We start from the raw sequence: 16,459 nt of genomic DNA, 5'->3' as shown, positions 1-16,459 counted from the left end.
ATTCTCCAGCCAAGGACGGGCCTCGAGGAAGGAAGGGGTTCGTGAAGGGTTTATGCAATAGAATCCATTAAGTTCGAAGAGTCTGTATTAAGCTGAATAAAATCGTCTGCGGAAGCAACAAGAGCACTTATCATCCACCTGAGGAGCAACCCGGACAAATGGCTGTGTGTGTGTGTGTGTGTGTGTGTGTGTGTGTGTGTGTGTGTGTGTGTGTGTGTGTTTTAATCTCCCTCTTTATCTATTACACGTCTTATACCATTACACAGTCACATTAATATCCTATCCAGTTCTAATTACTCATGTTCTTCGTTTGTCGTATATACACGTAGTTAACCTTTAAAATTACCAGTTTCCTCTCTGCCGTTATAATTTTCTACCTTAATGTCACATGGCTTTTGTTTCCTGGCGGTAGATAGTTCATTCATTCATTTATTCTCATATTTTCTTTCTCTTTCAGATCGGGACGTGGAGCGACACCCAAGGGCTGGAAACAGTGGCGGTCAAGTACACGAGCCACATGACTGACCGGGTGATGGCTGACAGATCTTACATCGTTACATCCATATTGGTGCGTGTATCTCTCTCTCTCTCTCTCTCTCTCTCTCTGCCGACCTCCAGATTTAAGCGATATTTTAAGTGAGTCTCGGTATTTTTCAATTACCCGTTTAATGTCCTTTTTAACTCATTTAGGGATTTTGTATGACATTTAATTTTATCTTCCATTTTCCCTTAGTTTCCTCCTTTTAAATATTTTCACTCTGTGATGCGTCTTAGTGCCATTTGGTCTTTGTTACCTGGTGCTACCTTATCATTTCTCTCTCTCTCTCTCTCTCTCTCTCTCAGAAGGAGGAATTTTATATACATTAGTTGAAAAATTTGTGTGATCCCATGTTCCTTGAGATAATATAGCGGCCCCGTTTTCTCTAATCACAGGAAAAGCCATTCTTGATGCTAAGGAAGGACGGTAACTACACTGGCAATGATCGTTACGAGGGATACGCTAAAGACCTCGCTGACCTCTTGGCATCCTTCCTCGGAATTAACTGTGAGTATATGAGTTTGGGGATTTGTGCTGGAAAATGGGAAGGTATTAGATAGTAACAGAATATTTCTGGGGTATTTTAAGGTAAATTTCTGGGAATCATCCCTACAAGGGCTATTGAAGACCTCTTGACCTCTTTCCTCAGAATTAATTGTATTTGATTTTTGGCCATAAGGGAGGAGGATGGAGATGAGAGACTGACGAGGAGGGTGTATGGGAGTGAGGTGAGGTGGATAGGGAGGGGGAGGCCATGGATTGAGATGGAGGGATGGAGTAGAGAGGTAAATGAGAGAGGGGGTGTGCACTGGGAGCAGAGTAGTGAAATGGCGGGGGACGTAAAGGCGACATGGAGGCGATTTTTTTGTAATAATCCCTTACATGGGATTAAAGGAGTCTGGCAATTGATATATAGATATTTGACTTTTCAATGTATTTTTAGGGGTAAGGAATAAATTTGAGTGGTTTGCGTCTTGATCTGTGCTTCTATTTCATGAGGTGCATTTGTGTAAGCAGGTACAGAAATCTGTTTATAATACTACATTTTTTGGTGTTTGAGGTGAAGATGTTATTTCTGGATTCTTTTTTAAATTTATGAGAGCACATGGTATTTTCTGGCTTCCATCTGATTGTTAATCAATCTTTAAGGTTTTTGCCTTATGTAATGAGGTTACCAGTAATAGGGAGGTAACCTAAATAGTTTCGTAGGTTTACAACTTCTAAGGTACTTGTGTATTTTCGGATTGTTTTGTTGGAGATTGATATTTATGTGCTCTTTTACAGTCGTAGAAAATGTTTGCATGGTATGTCAGGGGTTGGGGGGTTATGGGAGTTCTTGTTGGCTACGTGACGCGGTTCAGTTGCTGGGGCCCGTTTCAACGTAAAACCGGTTCCACTTGGACAGGGAATTTTCTAGAATGCCTCTTCTTATACACCCACCCTGGCTGCCTTCTGATAGGTGTCGTGTACCCGTAGCTGTTTGGCCCTCAACAGTTATTATACTCCCCGGAGTGTTGAGGCGGTCACTGGGTGTGTAGGCAAGGGGGGAAAAAGGAGTTGGGGGGGGAAAGTGAGGGGGAACAAAAGAAAAAATAATATACAACAAAAATACTCGGTTTTTAAGTACTTAAATGGAGATGTCAGAGTGTAAAGAGTTAACGTGTGTTTTAATATTGTCGATGCCTTGGACGCATTATTTGTTATTATATTCATGGAAAATTCCTGTGAGTATTTTGTTCAGTTGAGTGGAAGTTTCTACCTGTGTAAAGGTTAATTGCCCATGTATCTATCTATAACGACCTAGACGCCATAATCCCGTAAAGGGTCGCCATTTGTCTTTTTAAGGGGAGGGACACTAACCCTACGCCAGTCCACTTGTTGACATGTAGGGAACACGTAACAATTGATAATATGGCTACCACCTAGCGTTGTACAAGGTTTCCTGGCTTACAGGAAACCATGATGCCTCTCATTCAATGTAAAGACACCTGAAAAAGAAAAATGGACAGGAAAGATGGGAGAAAAAGGTGGGAGAAATAGGAAGAGAAGAGGGCAGACACAAGAAGAATGAAGCAGGTGATGGATAAGTAGGGAGCACTACATCAAGTGAGTGGATGATGGTTGCCACAACCTACCACACAAGGTTAATCGTGAGGTATCAATTCTTTGACGGGCAAAATTTCTCTAAGCCGAATAGAATCGTCCTGTGATTGTGCAGAATAAGTGAAAGCGTTTATAGATTGTGAAAGTGTTATTTTAGGAGACAAATTTCTTTGTCTTTAGTGGTAATTACTTTCGTTTTCGTGTTGGAGATGCAGGATATATTTATGGCGCTTTAGGAATTTCTTTCACAACAGTCATTGCCCTCTTAGTTTATTGTAACCTCTGACTATTTTGTTTCGTATAATGACAGGAATATCAGAAGGACGTAATAAATTTGTTTGAAAAAAAAGTAAAAAAAAAAGTCTGAAATACATGTAAGGGGAATGGTGCTGCCTCAGTGGAGGTACGGGCTGCTTGGGTGATCTTGTTTAATAATGGCATCTTCTTCCTTGCTTGTAGGGTTTTGTCTCTGTCGCATAGTTATGTTATTGTATACTTGGTGCCCTCTTTCCCATTAATCTGTTACTCACTCGTCTGTGTCCCGCAAGACACATTGCAACGTGTGAAGGTTATTGTATTTTCTGTAGATCACATATTGTTTCCTTATCGATTTCGTCTTGTTAATGTACTTACCCACAGTTTTTTTTTTCCCCTAGATATTAACAACTTTGAAGAACACCTGTGGTGCCCAGTAATTTATATATCTCATAATCATATTCCTCTTGTGTAATGCTAGCCTGTGTATCTGTTAACCTATTTACTCACGGGATTTTTTTTCCAGACACATTGGAACTCGTGAAGGACAACAATTACGGTGGCCAGAACGATGGCCAGTACGGTGGCTGGGACGGCATGGTGGGGGAGCTGGTGAGACAGGTCAGTGTTGCCTTAATTTTACTTCAGTTACCCTCCATTGGTTTTCTCTTCTTTCATTTTCTTTTAAATAATTCTCTCACATGATGTAAGTTTAAGTTTCTGTCTTACATCTTCAGACTAAGTTGAGGCCCTATTCAGCTTTGGAGAAAGGTATAGGAACTAGTGGTACTATATTGCCGTCATTTAACCTTACATTACAAGAGGTCTCCCTAAACTTTAAATAAAAAACCGTCTGGGAGAGAGAGAGAGAGAGAGAGAGAGAGAGAGAGAGAGAGAGAGAGAGAGAAATCCCTCACCTAGGTTACAGTGTGTAATTATAACCTGGCAAGGAAGAAGTAGAGAGAGCGGAAGAGAGAGTTGTATGTAGAAAGAAAGAGAGAGGTGAAAAGATTAGTAAGATAGAGTAAGAAGAGAGTGGATGAGGAATTTGGAAGGAATTTAAGTGTAAAGTGGAGTGGACTGTAAGAAAATGTTCTGGAAAGAGGTGAAGAGAGTAAGACAGGGTTGGAAGTGAAGTTAGCAGGGGAGTGAAAGATAAAAATGGTAGATTGCTAGTGGTGAAGGGGAGAAAAAGGTGAGCAGATGGAGAGAACACTTTAAGCTGAATTGTTGAACATAGAGGATGGAAGTAATGCGAGTACAAGTGGCTGGGGAATGGCTGGAAGAAGAAGGGGAGGTGAGAAGTCAGGAAGAAATCAGTAGGATAGAAGTTGTGGGAAGCAAATGAAGAAAGTTAAATTGGGGAAAGCCCCAGGAATTGATGGAGTGTGTGGTGAAATGCTGAAGCATGGGGGAGAAATAGTAGTAGAATGAATGTGGAAGATGCGCAGATTGGCCTGGGAGGAAGGTAGAGTCCTGGAGGATTGGAAGTCAGGAATAATTATTCCCTTGTACAAAGGAAAAGGGGGGAAAAGAAGTGTGTTGTAATCATAGGAACATTTGTTTTCTTATTGTAATAGGAAAAGGTGTATGGTAGAATACTTATTGACAGAGTCAGAGAAAGAATAGAGGAATTAGTTGGAGAAGAACAGGGAGGCTTTAGGAAGGGAAGAGGTTGTGTAGATCAGATATTCATTCTTGGATCTTTAGTGGAAAAGTTTCTAGAGAAGGGAAAGAAGTTGTATGTGGCATTCATGGATTTGGAGAAAGCATATGACAGGAGTGGATAGACAAGGATTGTGTGGAAAGGTATTAAAGATTATATGGAGTAGATGAGAAGTTGCTGGAATGCTGTGAAGAGTATGTATGATGGTGCTAAGGCTGCAGTGCGTGTGGATGGTGAACTGAGTGAATTTTTCTCTTTGAAGGTTGGGTTGAAACAGGGATGTGTCATGTCTTCATGGTTGTTCAATCTGTACATGGATGGGGTAATAAAAGAGGTACAAGGTAGGGTAGTGGATGTTGGAGTGGCCCTGGTGAGAGAGGGTAGTGTTTGGAAACTCCCTGTACTGTTGTTTGCAGATGATTCTGTGTTGTTGAGTGAAGACGAAGGGGAGCTGCAAGGCTTGGTGGATGAGTTTGGGAAAGTGTGTAAGAAACGGAATCTAAAGGTGAATGTAGTGAAGAGTAAAGTGATGGTCTTTGAGAGAGGTGAAGTCAGTGAATGTACAGCGAAGTTGGATGGTGAGGAATTGGAAAATGTGAGTATGTTTAAGTACTTGGGTAGTGTGATGAGTAAGGATGGAGGTTTGGAGGGTGAAGTGCTTGAAAGGGTACAGCAGGGAAGAAAGGTTGCTGGTTCCTTGAAAGCAGTGATAAGAAACAGGGAAGTGAGCATGGAAGTGAAAAAGTTACTACATGACAGTATTGTGATACCAACTCTAACGTATGAAAGTGAAGCTTGGACGTTGTTGGAAGGACACAAGTCAAGAGTGAGAGCAGTGGAAATGAGTTCACATGGAGAGATAGGCTGACAAATGAGGATATAAGGGGCTTTGTTGTGTGAATGTGGATGTGATAGGAAGCGTTAGGAGGAATACACTGAAGTGGTTTGGCCATGTGGATAGGATGGAGAGTGAAAGACTGACGAAGAGAATGTATGTGAGTGAGGTGGAGGGGGGGAGAGGAAGGGGGAGGCCGAGGATGAGATGGAGGGATGGGGTGGAGAGGTATATGAGAGAGGGGGGTGTGAGTTGGGAGCAGGGCAGTGAAATGGCGGGGGACAGGGCGACGTGGAGGCGATTTGTTTGTGGCCACCTCGAACGGGATTGAGGCGTCTGGCAATACATAGATAGATAGACCAAAATTATTCTTGCCATGTTGGACTCCTGACATGCTTGTGAATGAGATAAAAAAAGAATGAGCCTTACTTATATATATGGTGGGGGCGCTCACCATCCACTCACTCGATGTAGTGCTGCTCTACGGGTGCCTCTACACTAAGTAACAAGCCAAATGGTTTCCTGTATACCAGGAAGTCATTTACTATGCTGTATGGTAACCACATAACCAAATTATAGCACCTGGTGGTTAGTGGGTAATTAAGGCGCTCCAATCAGATTGAGCCTATGCAGGTTTATATCCAAGGGATGTTTGAGGTTTATTGCTCACGTAATGCCACTCAGGGATGAGTGAGGCCGGTCACTCACCTTAAATGTCAGGACCAACATGCCTAGACCCGGGCTTCTCTGTTCGTCATGGGGCAACACAGGATTAGATGATGAACGAATGAATGAAATAAAATATGCAGTCCGAATAATCCCCTTTGAAAAGACAGACGAAACGTCAGTCAAATTACTCTCTCTCTCTCTCTCTCTCTCTCTCTCTCTCTCTCTCTCTCTCTCTCTCTCGCTCTCGCAAACACACACACACACACACACACACACACACACACACACACACACACACACACACACACACACACACACACACACACACACACACACACACACACACACACACACACACACACACACACGATGCAAGGTCAGATAGAAGTGACATTGGATGAGTGGATATAAATGAATACTGATGTTTGAATAGATAAATAGATAGATGTTATCCTGGGTCCATCTCACAAGGTTTGATGAGAGGCCCCCAAATCTGATGACTTAAAATGTCTTTATCACTGTATTAATGATAATTTATTTACGTTCTGTGTACTAGACAATATTATTTATACTGTCGTGAGCCATCATTGTGGGGAGTGTACTGTAGGAATATTTATACTGTTCGCAAATTTTTTAAGATTACGAATAGTAACGTATTTAGATCATCATCATCATCATCATCGTCATCATCATCGTCCCGCCCATTTAACACCTGCAGGTGGGGTTTGGTAGGGTACAGCAAGCCTGGAGTAGAAAAAATACGTTAGTCGGAGAACTAATCAACAGTATGCCCAAAGAAGTGGGCCACATAACCCATGCATTCACCATGGAAATCCCAGGAATCTTTGCCGTAATATTAATAACCTAAAAATATATAATAACCTAAGGTAGTAATATATAAACTGTGAATTCAGCGTTGCCTGTGACAGTTTGTGAAGAAAAGTATCAAGGTTGTTCGTGACGAAGCCAACTCGAATAAACCAAGTCTCTGTTCTGAAATTTTTCTGTAGAGAGTAATATGAAAATGATATAACAATTTAAATGAATAAAATAAAAATGTAATACATAACGTATGTAATACACAAAAAGATTCACAAGTTTACAGATCATACATATATCACGGTTAATGGTGAAGGTTACCTAGTTTCCAGTGCGGATCTAGTTTGTTATTTGTTTAGTGTACTCCGCTAGTGTGACCGTGAGCGTGAGTGAGTGGCCTGAGGTCAGTGTCCAGCTGCTTTGGTGAGAATGTGGCTGATTTTTTTATCAAGACGATATCATGATTTCACGCTTGGAAGGTATTTATCTATTATGCATAGCTACTGTTTACCAGTACATTTATATTAGTCATGAATTAGAACTGTTAGGGTGTTCGTTATACTAACTTGGTAGTTAATTGTAATTTTCCTATTGTGTAGCCCCAGTTGCTACATTATATAATTTATATTTCAATAACTGGATAGATGCGTGGGGGCATGTGTTAAAGTACCGGGGGTTATATATTCTATTGCAGCGTTTCTTAACCTGGGGTGCTGAAATCAATTTTAGGGGGTGCTGGAAAATGCTGCATTATATTTTTTCTTATTGAATTTGCTTAGTATTGGCTTCCTTGATTTTTTTTTTTTTTTTTTTTTTGAGACCATAAAGTAAACTGTTAGGCAGTACTTCACTTCACTTTAACCCTGCAGTAGTGTAGCAACTGCAGTCCCAGTAACCAGATGTAGAGGGGTGCTGGACTGAGACCTTATTACAGAGGGGGTGTTGAGGTCGGAAAAGGTTAAGAAACGCTGTTCTGTTGTAATGTAATAATGTGCGTTCAGTGGTAAGAGCTCGATGCTGGCTGTTAGTTCCTTTGGGGATGGAGGCACTTACGTTACTACCCACTCAGGTGATATACAGCTAAAGTGGAATCATTGGTTTTTATTAGTCATTTATCTTGATTACCTCAACTGTCACGTTTATAATTTACGATTTTTTTAATGCAAGGAAGAAGGAGCCAAAGGCCAGGAGCCCACAAATGGTTCTGTCCAAGAAAAAACAAAAACAAGATAACAGAAAGCCACTGAAGTTTATCTGTTTAAATATCATTTAGTCTGTTAACATTAGTATTACAATGCATAGCTCCAGCCAGGAATATCGTTCCACATCATAGAGAATACAGTACTTCACCTAGAACATTGTATTCAGAGGAATTTGTTAAGGTCTTGGGATCCCGTTACTAGGTTTCGAGAGTCATTACTCGGTGTCTACCTGTTATCATGGGCGAGTCAACAGACTGGTGTCCGTAGCGGTACCTTATATTGATTTAAGGTTAAATTCTGTGCGCTGTTTTACCATGAATTTTTTTCCTCTTTTCTCCACGGTATGATTAAGTGAACTCTTTCAAGTCAAAACTTGTGTGAATGAGCTTAATTTACGGCAAGACATATCTTTCATCTGTGGACTCTTAATGCACTAAAGGAAGAAAATATGCACCGGTCACTGTCAGATACTGCTGTGAAATAACCCTCAGATGGCAGTAGGAGACGGAGAAGAAAGGGGACGAGAGGAGGAAGATGAGAAAGTGGGAAGAGGTAATGTAACATGACAAAAGAAGGAATAAAAGGAGGAGGAAGAGGAGGAGGAGAGTAGGTGGAGAAGGAACAGAGAGATGTAGAGAAAGAGGAGGAGGTGAGGAAGTGAAGGCGTTGGACGAAGAAGAATGTAAGAGTGGAAGAGGAGCAAAAGAGAGGGGGAAACGAGCAGAGGAAAGGTGAATACGAACAGAAAAAAAAAAAACGGAGAGGAAGAAGGAAAAGAAGTGAAGGGTAATGACGATAACAAGAGGGGACAGAGGAAAGATAACAGGGGGAAGAAAAGGAAAAGGAAGATCAGTAATTAAAATAATAACAGTAATAATAATAATAATAATCTACTTATCTATATACCTAGTATGCATCCCCCAAGGAAAGGGAGGTAGCCGAGACGGGACGACACACTCCCCATTTACTCATCCATTCAAACACATTCAATCGTATCTTAGCCCCAAAGGGGAGAAGGGACAGATCCTCACCACACCACACCGCACAAGGGTCAACTGCGTAGTGCAATCAGTGACATCCGCAGCAGGGCCCGACAGCAGAGCTGGTTTACCCCTGCCACATCATAATAGACCCATCCCCTTACCCGCAACTGACCTGACTAGCTGATCAGACCAAATGTGGAGAATATCCCCTCAGGGTTGCGTCATCATTTATTAATTCACAATTTCTCTCCATTTATTTCTGTCACGCACAGCCACTCTTCCTTGCTCAGCAGACATCCCTCTCACATCCAGCGCTTTCTTCACACTGTCCATCCATCCTATTCGTGGTCTCCCTCTCAGCCTTACACCTCTCACATCAGATCTAGTTATCTTTTTCACCGCTCATTATCCATTCTCTCCATATGCCAAAACCATCGCAACACCCTCTGCTCAGCTTTACCAGCCATCTCCCGAACAACTCCAGTTCTCCTTTGCACTTTATCATTTTGCACTCGATCCATACGCGTCACTCCTCGCATACTCCTCAGACACCTCATCTCCATTACATTCAAACTTTTCCTTTCTGCTACACCCATATTCCATGTTTCAGCCCCATATAACGCAGTCGGTTCCACAACACCCTCATACAGCCTTCTCTTTACATCCATTCTAAGCGAACGACATCTAAACACTTTTTTCATTCCTCCCAGCACCTTTCCTACTTCATTCATTCTAAACTTCACTTCTGCATCTATTCTTCCATCCACAGCAACATGTGACCCTAAATATTTAAAACACTCTTCCTCCTCAAGCAACTCACCATTCAGAACTATATTCATCCTCCTACCATATACCAACCTTGTACAGTTCATCACTTTACTCTTATTCTCATTTACTTTCAAATTCCTCCTATCATACACCCTTCCAAACTCCTCTACCAACTGTCTCAATCTCTCTTCTGAATCAGCCACCAGTGCAGTATCATCTGCAAACAGCCGCTGCTTCAGATTCCGCTCTCCACCATCATCATTCACCAGACTCAGACCTCCACCTAAAACTCTTGCATTCACCTCCCTTGCAACACCATCCATATAAATAATAAACAAACAAGGCGACATCACACATCCCTGTTGCAGCCCCACTCTCACGGGAAACCAATCACTCACAGCATTTCCCACTCTTACACACGCTCTACTATTTACATAAAAACTATTCACCCCTTTTAGTAACCTACCATGAAGTCCATACAATCTTAAAACAGTCCAAAAAGCCTCCCTATCAATTCTATCATACGCTTTCTCTAAATCCATGAATGCCCAAAACACATCCTTGCCTTTCATTAAATACTTTTCACACACTTGTCTCACAGCGAACACCTGATACAAGCATCCCTTCCCTCTCCTAAAGTCACACTGCTCATCACCAATCACTCCCTCTGTACCCTCTCTAACTCTCATAATTAACACTCTACCATACACCTTACCTACAACGCTCAACAGACTTATACCCCTAAAGCTAGTACATTCATACTTATCACCCTTGCCCTTATACAACGGGACCACGCAAGCAATTGCCTAGTCAATTGGCACCATACCTTTCACAAAGCACACATTCAGCAGTCTTACTAACCAGTCAACAATAGTCAATTCACCACCCTTCAGGCATTCCACAGCACACCCATCCATACCTGCAGCTTTCCCTGTTTTCATCTCCTTTACTGTCTTCTCCACTTCCTCCTTCGTGATCAAAGAATCATTCAACTCTCCCAACACATTTATTCCTTGCACCCTTCCATCCGCCACAGTCTCAGCCACCCTTTCCTCCTCTACATTTAACAATCTTTCAAAATACTCTGCCCATCTCTTCCTTACTGCATCCATCTCAGTTAACATCCTTCCATCCTCTGCTTTTACTCGCTCTTCCTTCCCAGACTCTCCCTTTCGCACCCTTTTAACCTCCTTCCAGAACATTTTCTTATTCTGTTGAAAATTCTCAATCAGCCGCCTACCCCACCTCTCATCTGCTGCCACTTTAGCATCACGCACAGCCCTTCTCGCCCTATTCCTCTTTTCCTTATACCTCTCATATGACACCTCATCCTTCCTTTGCAGCCACACTTCATATGCACGTCTCTTCTCAGCCACAGCCATACGTACTTCCTCGCACCACCATTCACTTCCTTTTCTTACACAACCACCCACACGTCTCACACCACACACCTCTTCTGCATGCCCCACCACAGCACTCTTAAACAATAATAATAAAAGGAAAGCAGGAGGAGGATAAATAATAATACTGAGAGGAGAAGATTAACTTAATTTCACAGCAACATGGCTTGTAAACTAGAAACAACACTATGAGGATAAGGAGGATGTCTGATTTCCTCGAATTGATGGAGCTAATCTAGACTGGATCTAAATCCTCACTACTATACGTATGTTACAGTTTACCAAGTGGAACGTATGTCAAAATTTAGCGAGTGGAGATTTGCGGTAACAGCCATAAGAAGCACACGTAATTTATGAATTAAACCCCAACCTGTATAAAGAGGGACATGACTGGCTGAAGTGCTGAGCATTGAGAAAGATAAGTTCTTCCTTTACTGTACGAGTATATTCGTTAATGGCGGACGCTTATTGTGTCGTAATATAAGCGGTTCCGTGGACGTAATGAAATAAGTAGTGTATAGCAAATAAACGGGAGATATCAGTGTCCTGGGGAGGAGAGGGGTTGTGTGAATGTGAATGAATTGTGTGTGTGTGTGTGTGTGTGTGTGTGTGTGTGTGTTTTGTATGTGTAGAATGGGGGGGGGATGGTGACTCTGGAAAGTGTTGGGGGTCTGCGTATGTCTGTACTGCTGTAAAGGGGGTTGATATGTGTGTGGGGGTATAGTGGAGCATAACGCAAAACGGTTTGTTTATCAATTAATTATCGGCATCACAGAGAATTGTCAGCATCACGATACATTACTGTTATGATGATGATGATTAATGTTTTTCAGTTTTTCGATTTTGCTTCGTATATTAAGCTCCAACATACTTCTAAACTCATACATTTTCTCTGGGCAACAGGAGGCGGACATAGCGATCGCGCCACTAACCATCACATCTTCGAGGGAACAGGTAGTCGACTTCACCAAGCCCTTCATGACCCAAGGCATCTCCATCATGATCAAGAAACCCGCCAAGGAGAAACCCGGAGTGTTCAGCTTCATGTCGCCACTCTCCCACGAGATTTGGACCTGCATCACCTTCGCCTGCGTCGGGGTTTCCATCGTCCTGTTCCTCGTCAGCAGATTCAGCCCCAGCGAGTGGAAGGTGAGTAGTTAGGGGAATGTACGGGTGAGGTGATGGTTACTTTGGTGAGGGAAGTAACTGATGTGTAAAAGGAATGCTGAGCCTCAGTCGACGGACTGTCAAGTTTACACACACACACACACACACACACACACACGGGGTGTAACTGGTAATAATAATAATAATAAAATAATAATAATAATAATAATAATAGTAACATATGTAGCCATATCGTCCCCTCCCCTTTCTCCCGCAGGTGATAGAGATGTACGGCAAGTCAGGTGTCAGCAACGACTTCAGCATCTGCAACAGTCTGTGGTTCACCCTGGGGGCGTTCATGCAACAAGGGGTCGATATCTGCCCAAGGTGAGCAGCAGTTTCATAGATACTGTACATACATCATACAGATAATAACCATTTTTTTTTTCCTACGAGGTCTGGTTTAAATATTAATGGAAAGACTTGCTCCATGATTACAGGTATTAAAGGGTCACGGAATTCTGGCCTGAACAGGTGAGAATTATTAATGCTGATACACAGACCGTACATATATTACGGTTATTTCTCGGTTGTCTGGGTTTTATGTTAGTAGAAAGACTTACTTGATAATTGCTGGTCTAAAGAATCCTAAAAGAGAGAGAGACAGACAAACACATACAAAGTCATGGTCTCAGGTTCACCCTGGGGAATACATGCAACAGAGGATTGATTTCTATGCAAGGTTAGGTACAACTGCAGTATTATATTGACTATACTGGGTTTATGGCCTGTGTTTTTCTAGTTGGTCTGACGTAAATATTTATAGATAGGCTTCATGATAATTATATCCATCCATCCATCATCCAATCCTATGTCGCCCCATGAGGAGCGTAGGAACCCGGGGCTAGGCAAGTTGGTCCTGACATTTAAGATGAGAGTGACCAGCCTCACTCATCCCTGAGTGGTATTACGTGAGCAATAAACCCCAACAATCCCATGGATATAAACCTACACAAGCTCAGTCCGACTGTACCACCTTAATTACCTACTAAACAAGCAGGCGCCGTAATTTGGTTATATGGTTACCAGCCAGCGTTGTAAATGGTTTCCTGGTGTAGGGTACAGGAAACCATTTGGCATGTCACTCAGTGTAGAACTACCCATAGGCAGAAGGAAGAGGAAAGAAAGACAGGAGAGGAAGTGTAAAGTCACCAATAGGCAGAAGAAAATGGAAAGAATGAAGGAAAGAAAGGGAGATGAGGAAGGATGGAAGAGAGGAAAGGGCAGAGACCCAAACCAGCACTGGATCGAGTGAGTGGATGGTGAGCGCCCCCACCTACCACATACGTTTAAAAACCATATCTGAAGAGCAGCGAGAAACATACATCAACCATACAGGCTTTATGTACAGTCTCCATCAAAAGTCCTGTCACTTCTGCCCATCATGAGCTTTGAAAATCAGTGTGGTGAATCCATAGCACCCGACTCTGATGACTTTATACCAGTGCCATACCAAATCATCGATGTTGGTTGCCGCTGATTCACTGGACTGACTATCGAACCCCATGGAGAGAAAAGCAGGAGAGGCGACAAGACTTCTGATGTTTAGTATACCATATGTTTATTTATTTTAATTTTATTTATGTAGAGATGGTTCGGCTTTACTGTTTATAATAACTGGTGAATCCATGTTTATCGGAGAGACAGGCAGAAAAAGAGAATGTATGGCTAAATGGGATTAGTTTGTGTGTGTGTGTATGTGTTTCATCCATCCTCTCTCTCTCTCTCTCTCTCTCTCTTCCGTTCCTTTGCTTGTTGCCGTCGTGGGAGGCTTCGGGGGCATCGACTGGGGCTTGATGTGTGGGGAGCTCTAGCAGGGTACCTTCATTCCCTCCACAGACGTGGAGGCCTGGTTGCAAGATGGCCTTCAAGTCCATTCTGCTCTCCTCTCTCCCCCCTCCTTGGGCCCAGTCGTTGCCTCAACTAATTTTACAAGGCACTATTCTTTTTCTATCACTTCTTTCGTTTTCTCCTGTCTCTCTCTATGCTATCATTTGGCTTTAAATGGCTTGGACTTTTCCACATTCATCAAAATTCTTATCATTTACCACGCATAAGTTGCAACAGGAAGGACTGGGTGTGCCCTTGGGCTATTGTCTTGGCCAGTGGTGGGGATCATGATGGTTCGGCACCACCGCGGTGTGCAGATCTCTGCAGAGGGACCCTCTGTGGAGGCGGAACCGCCGCTGGGCTGCGGCTGTTTGTTCCGAGGGTGCCATGGCTCAGCGGCGGGACTCTCGGTCATTGGCTGGTGACCCTTTGATGTGCAGGGAATCTTTGTTCTCTGGTGCAGTGTCGCTATCCCTTCCAGGGTAGGGTAAGGGGTGCACACTAGAGTTTGACCCCCATTGGGGTCGTTGGCCGGGCCTCTAGACTCGGGGTTTCGCCCTTAATGTCCTTCGTTTTTCAACCGTCATGATGAGCCTTTCCTGTTTCATATACCATTATGGATTTGGATATTAGTTCCCCCTTCCCCGGTTCTGCCACCGACCTGACCCAGGTAATGACCTCGGCTTCTCTTTCGGACATCCCACCGACTACCTCCACTTTTCCGCATCTTTCCTCCTCCCCCTCCCCCTCATCTTCTTCTCCTCCAATTTCTGCCCAGTCCTCCTCTACTAGCTCCTCCTCTATCATTACTCTAGAACCTTATCTTCCTCTTACCTCATCTACCTTTTCCACGCGTATCTCTCATCCTCGTCCATCTCTACTCCCATTTCCTAAGCAAACAGAACATGACAAATTCCAAGCTTTGTTCGGCCCCCAGACCTGGACCAAGTTTTTTAACATTCCCTCAACTGCCCCTCTAGCAGGCGATGACCTACTTTTTCAGTGTTGCCTATTGAAGCAGGTGGGCAAAGATGTCCAATTTACGTCTCGTCCAGATGGCTCTCATATTGTAACAGTTCAGTCCGAAGAACAGGCGACTGCGATGATCAGTTTACTTAGTCCTGCCGGTACACCGATTATTTTAACAAAAAATGTTCCCCTCAACTCTTGTGTAGGGACAGTCTTAGAGTCCACTATGTCGATCTTGGTGACCGTCAGTGGCCAGAGCGTTCTTTTCTTATCCAGGAGATTTTAGAACTCCGGGGTCATAAAGTTGTTACGGTACATTGTTAATCGCTTCCTCCTACGCATCGCTGCCACTATTCTATAAATATTGTAAAAATCCATTTTGACAGCCGTACCATACCTACCACTGTTATGCTTGGTGGTCTCAAGCTAAACGTTAAAGAATCTCCCTAAGTCCCTCGTCAATGCCGTGCTTGCTGGAAGTTTGGACACCCCCTGAAATTTTGCAGATCCACTCCTATGTGCTGCCTTTGTTCATCTTCAGATCATAAGGATAATGAATGCCCCTCGGATCATCACTGCTGTCCTAATTGTAGAGGTGAGCATACCGCCACTGATCGTCGTTGCCCTTCGTATAAATTTTAATGTGAGGTCCACTGGACTCTGCCGGGCTGAAGCTCGCTGGGAAGCACAACGTCAAGGCTATACAGATGCTACTGCCACAGCCTATTGTCTCTATTCTTCTGTTGCAACCTCAGATGTCTGTCACTTCTTTGTCCTCTCCCTCGTTTTCTTTACAGCCTTCTTGTTCTCTTTTTGCGCCCCAACCTTTGTCTGTTTCTCTCTCAACCACCTCTTGCCCTTCTTCGTCCACCCCTATTCCGTTATCAAATTCCTTTTCAGTTCTCGGTTCCTCTACTTCCACCTCTCTTTCCTCTACCCCACCTACGTCATCATCTACTTCCGCACCCGTGTCGCATCCTTCCCGTTCTTGGCCACGCCTCTCCCACCCTGCCACTCCCCTTCAGTCGGTCAAGAAACGTAAAGCCCATCGTGGGTCGCGTCCTGTTCACCAAAAGCGCTGCATGCCTCCTCTCTACTCCAGGTCTGACTTCCCTCCACTTCGTCATGCATCTTCGGATGAAAGTTCTCCCGAAACTATCCAGAAAGTTACACGGTTTCTTCAGGATACCTCTTCACCATTGTTTGTTCCAACCACTGCTGCAACCGTCCCCATTTCCACTTCTACAATTACCAT

General features: G+C 43.2%; 1 protein-coding gene across 1 annotated transcript in view; it reads left to right on the top strand.

The window, feature by feature from the left end:
* LOC145393870 (glutamate receptor 1-like) overlaps nt 1-16,459 on the top strand; it is a 45,357-nt gene that overhangs the window by 7,733 nt on the left and 21,165 nt on the right. Inside the window, exons 2-6 of the mRNA XM_080267936.1 lie at nt 458-568; nt 934-1,045; nt 3,423-3,517; nt 12,142-12,387; nt 12,623-12,732. Of these exons, the coding sequence (XP_080124062.1) occupies nt 458-568; nt 934-1,045; nt 3,423-3,517; nt 12,142-12,387; nt 12,623-12,732 (674 nt within the window). The remainder of the gene's footprint in view (nt 1-457; nt 569-933; nt 1,046-3,422; nt 3,518-12,141; nt 12,388-12,622; nt 12,733-16,459) is intronic.

Source organism: Coenobita brevimanus, chromosome 1 (assembly GCF_032717465.1).
Source record: "Coenobita brevimanus isolate Jiangsu-jjx chromosome 1, ASM3271746v2, whole genome shotgun sequence".
Classification (NCBI taxonomy): Eukaryota; Metazoa; Arthropoda; class Malacostraca; order Decapoda; family Coenobitidae; genus Coenobita; species Coenobita brevimanus.
This window is presented reverse-complemented; position numbering and strand designations above follow the sequence as displayed.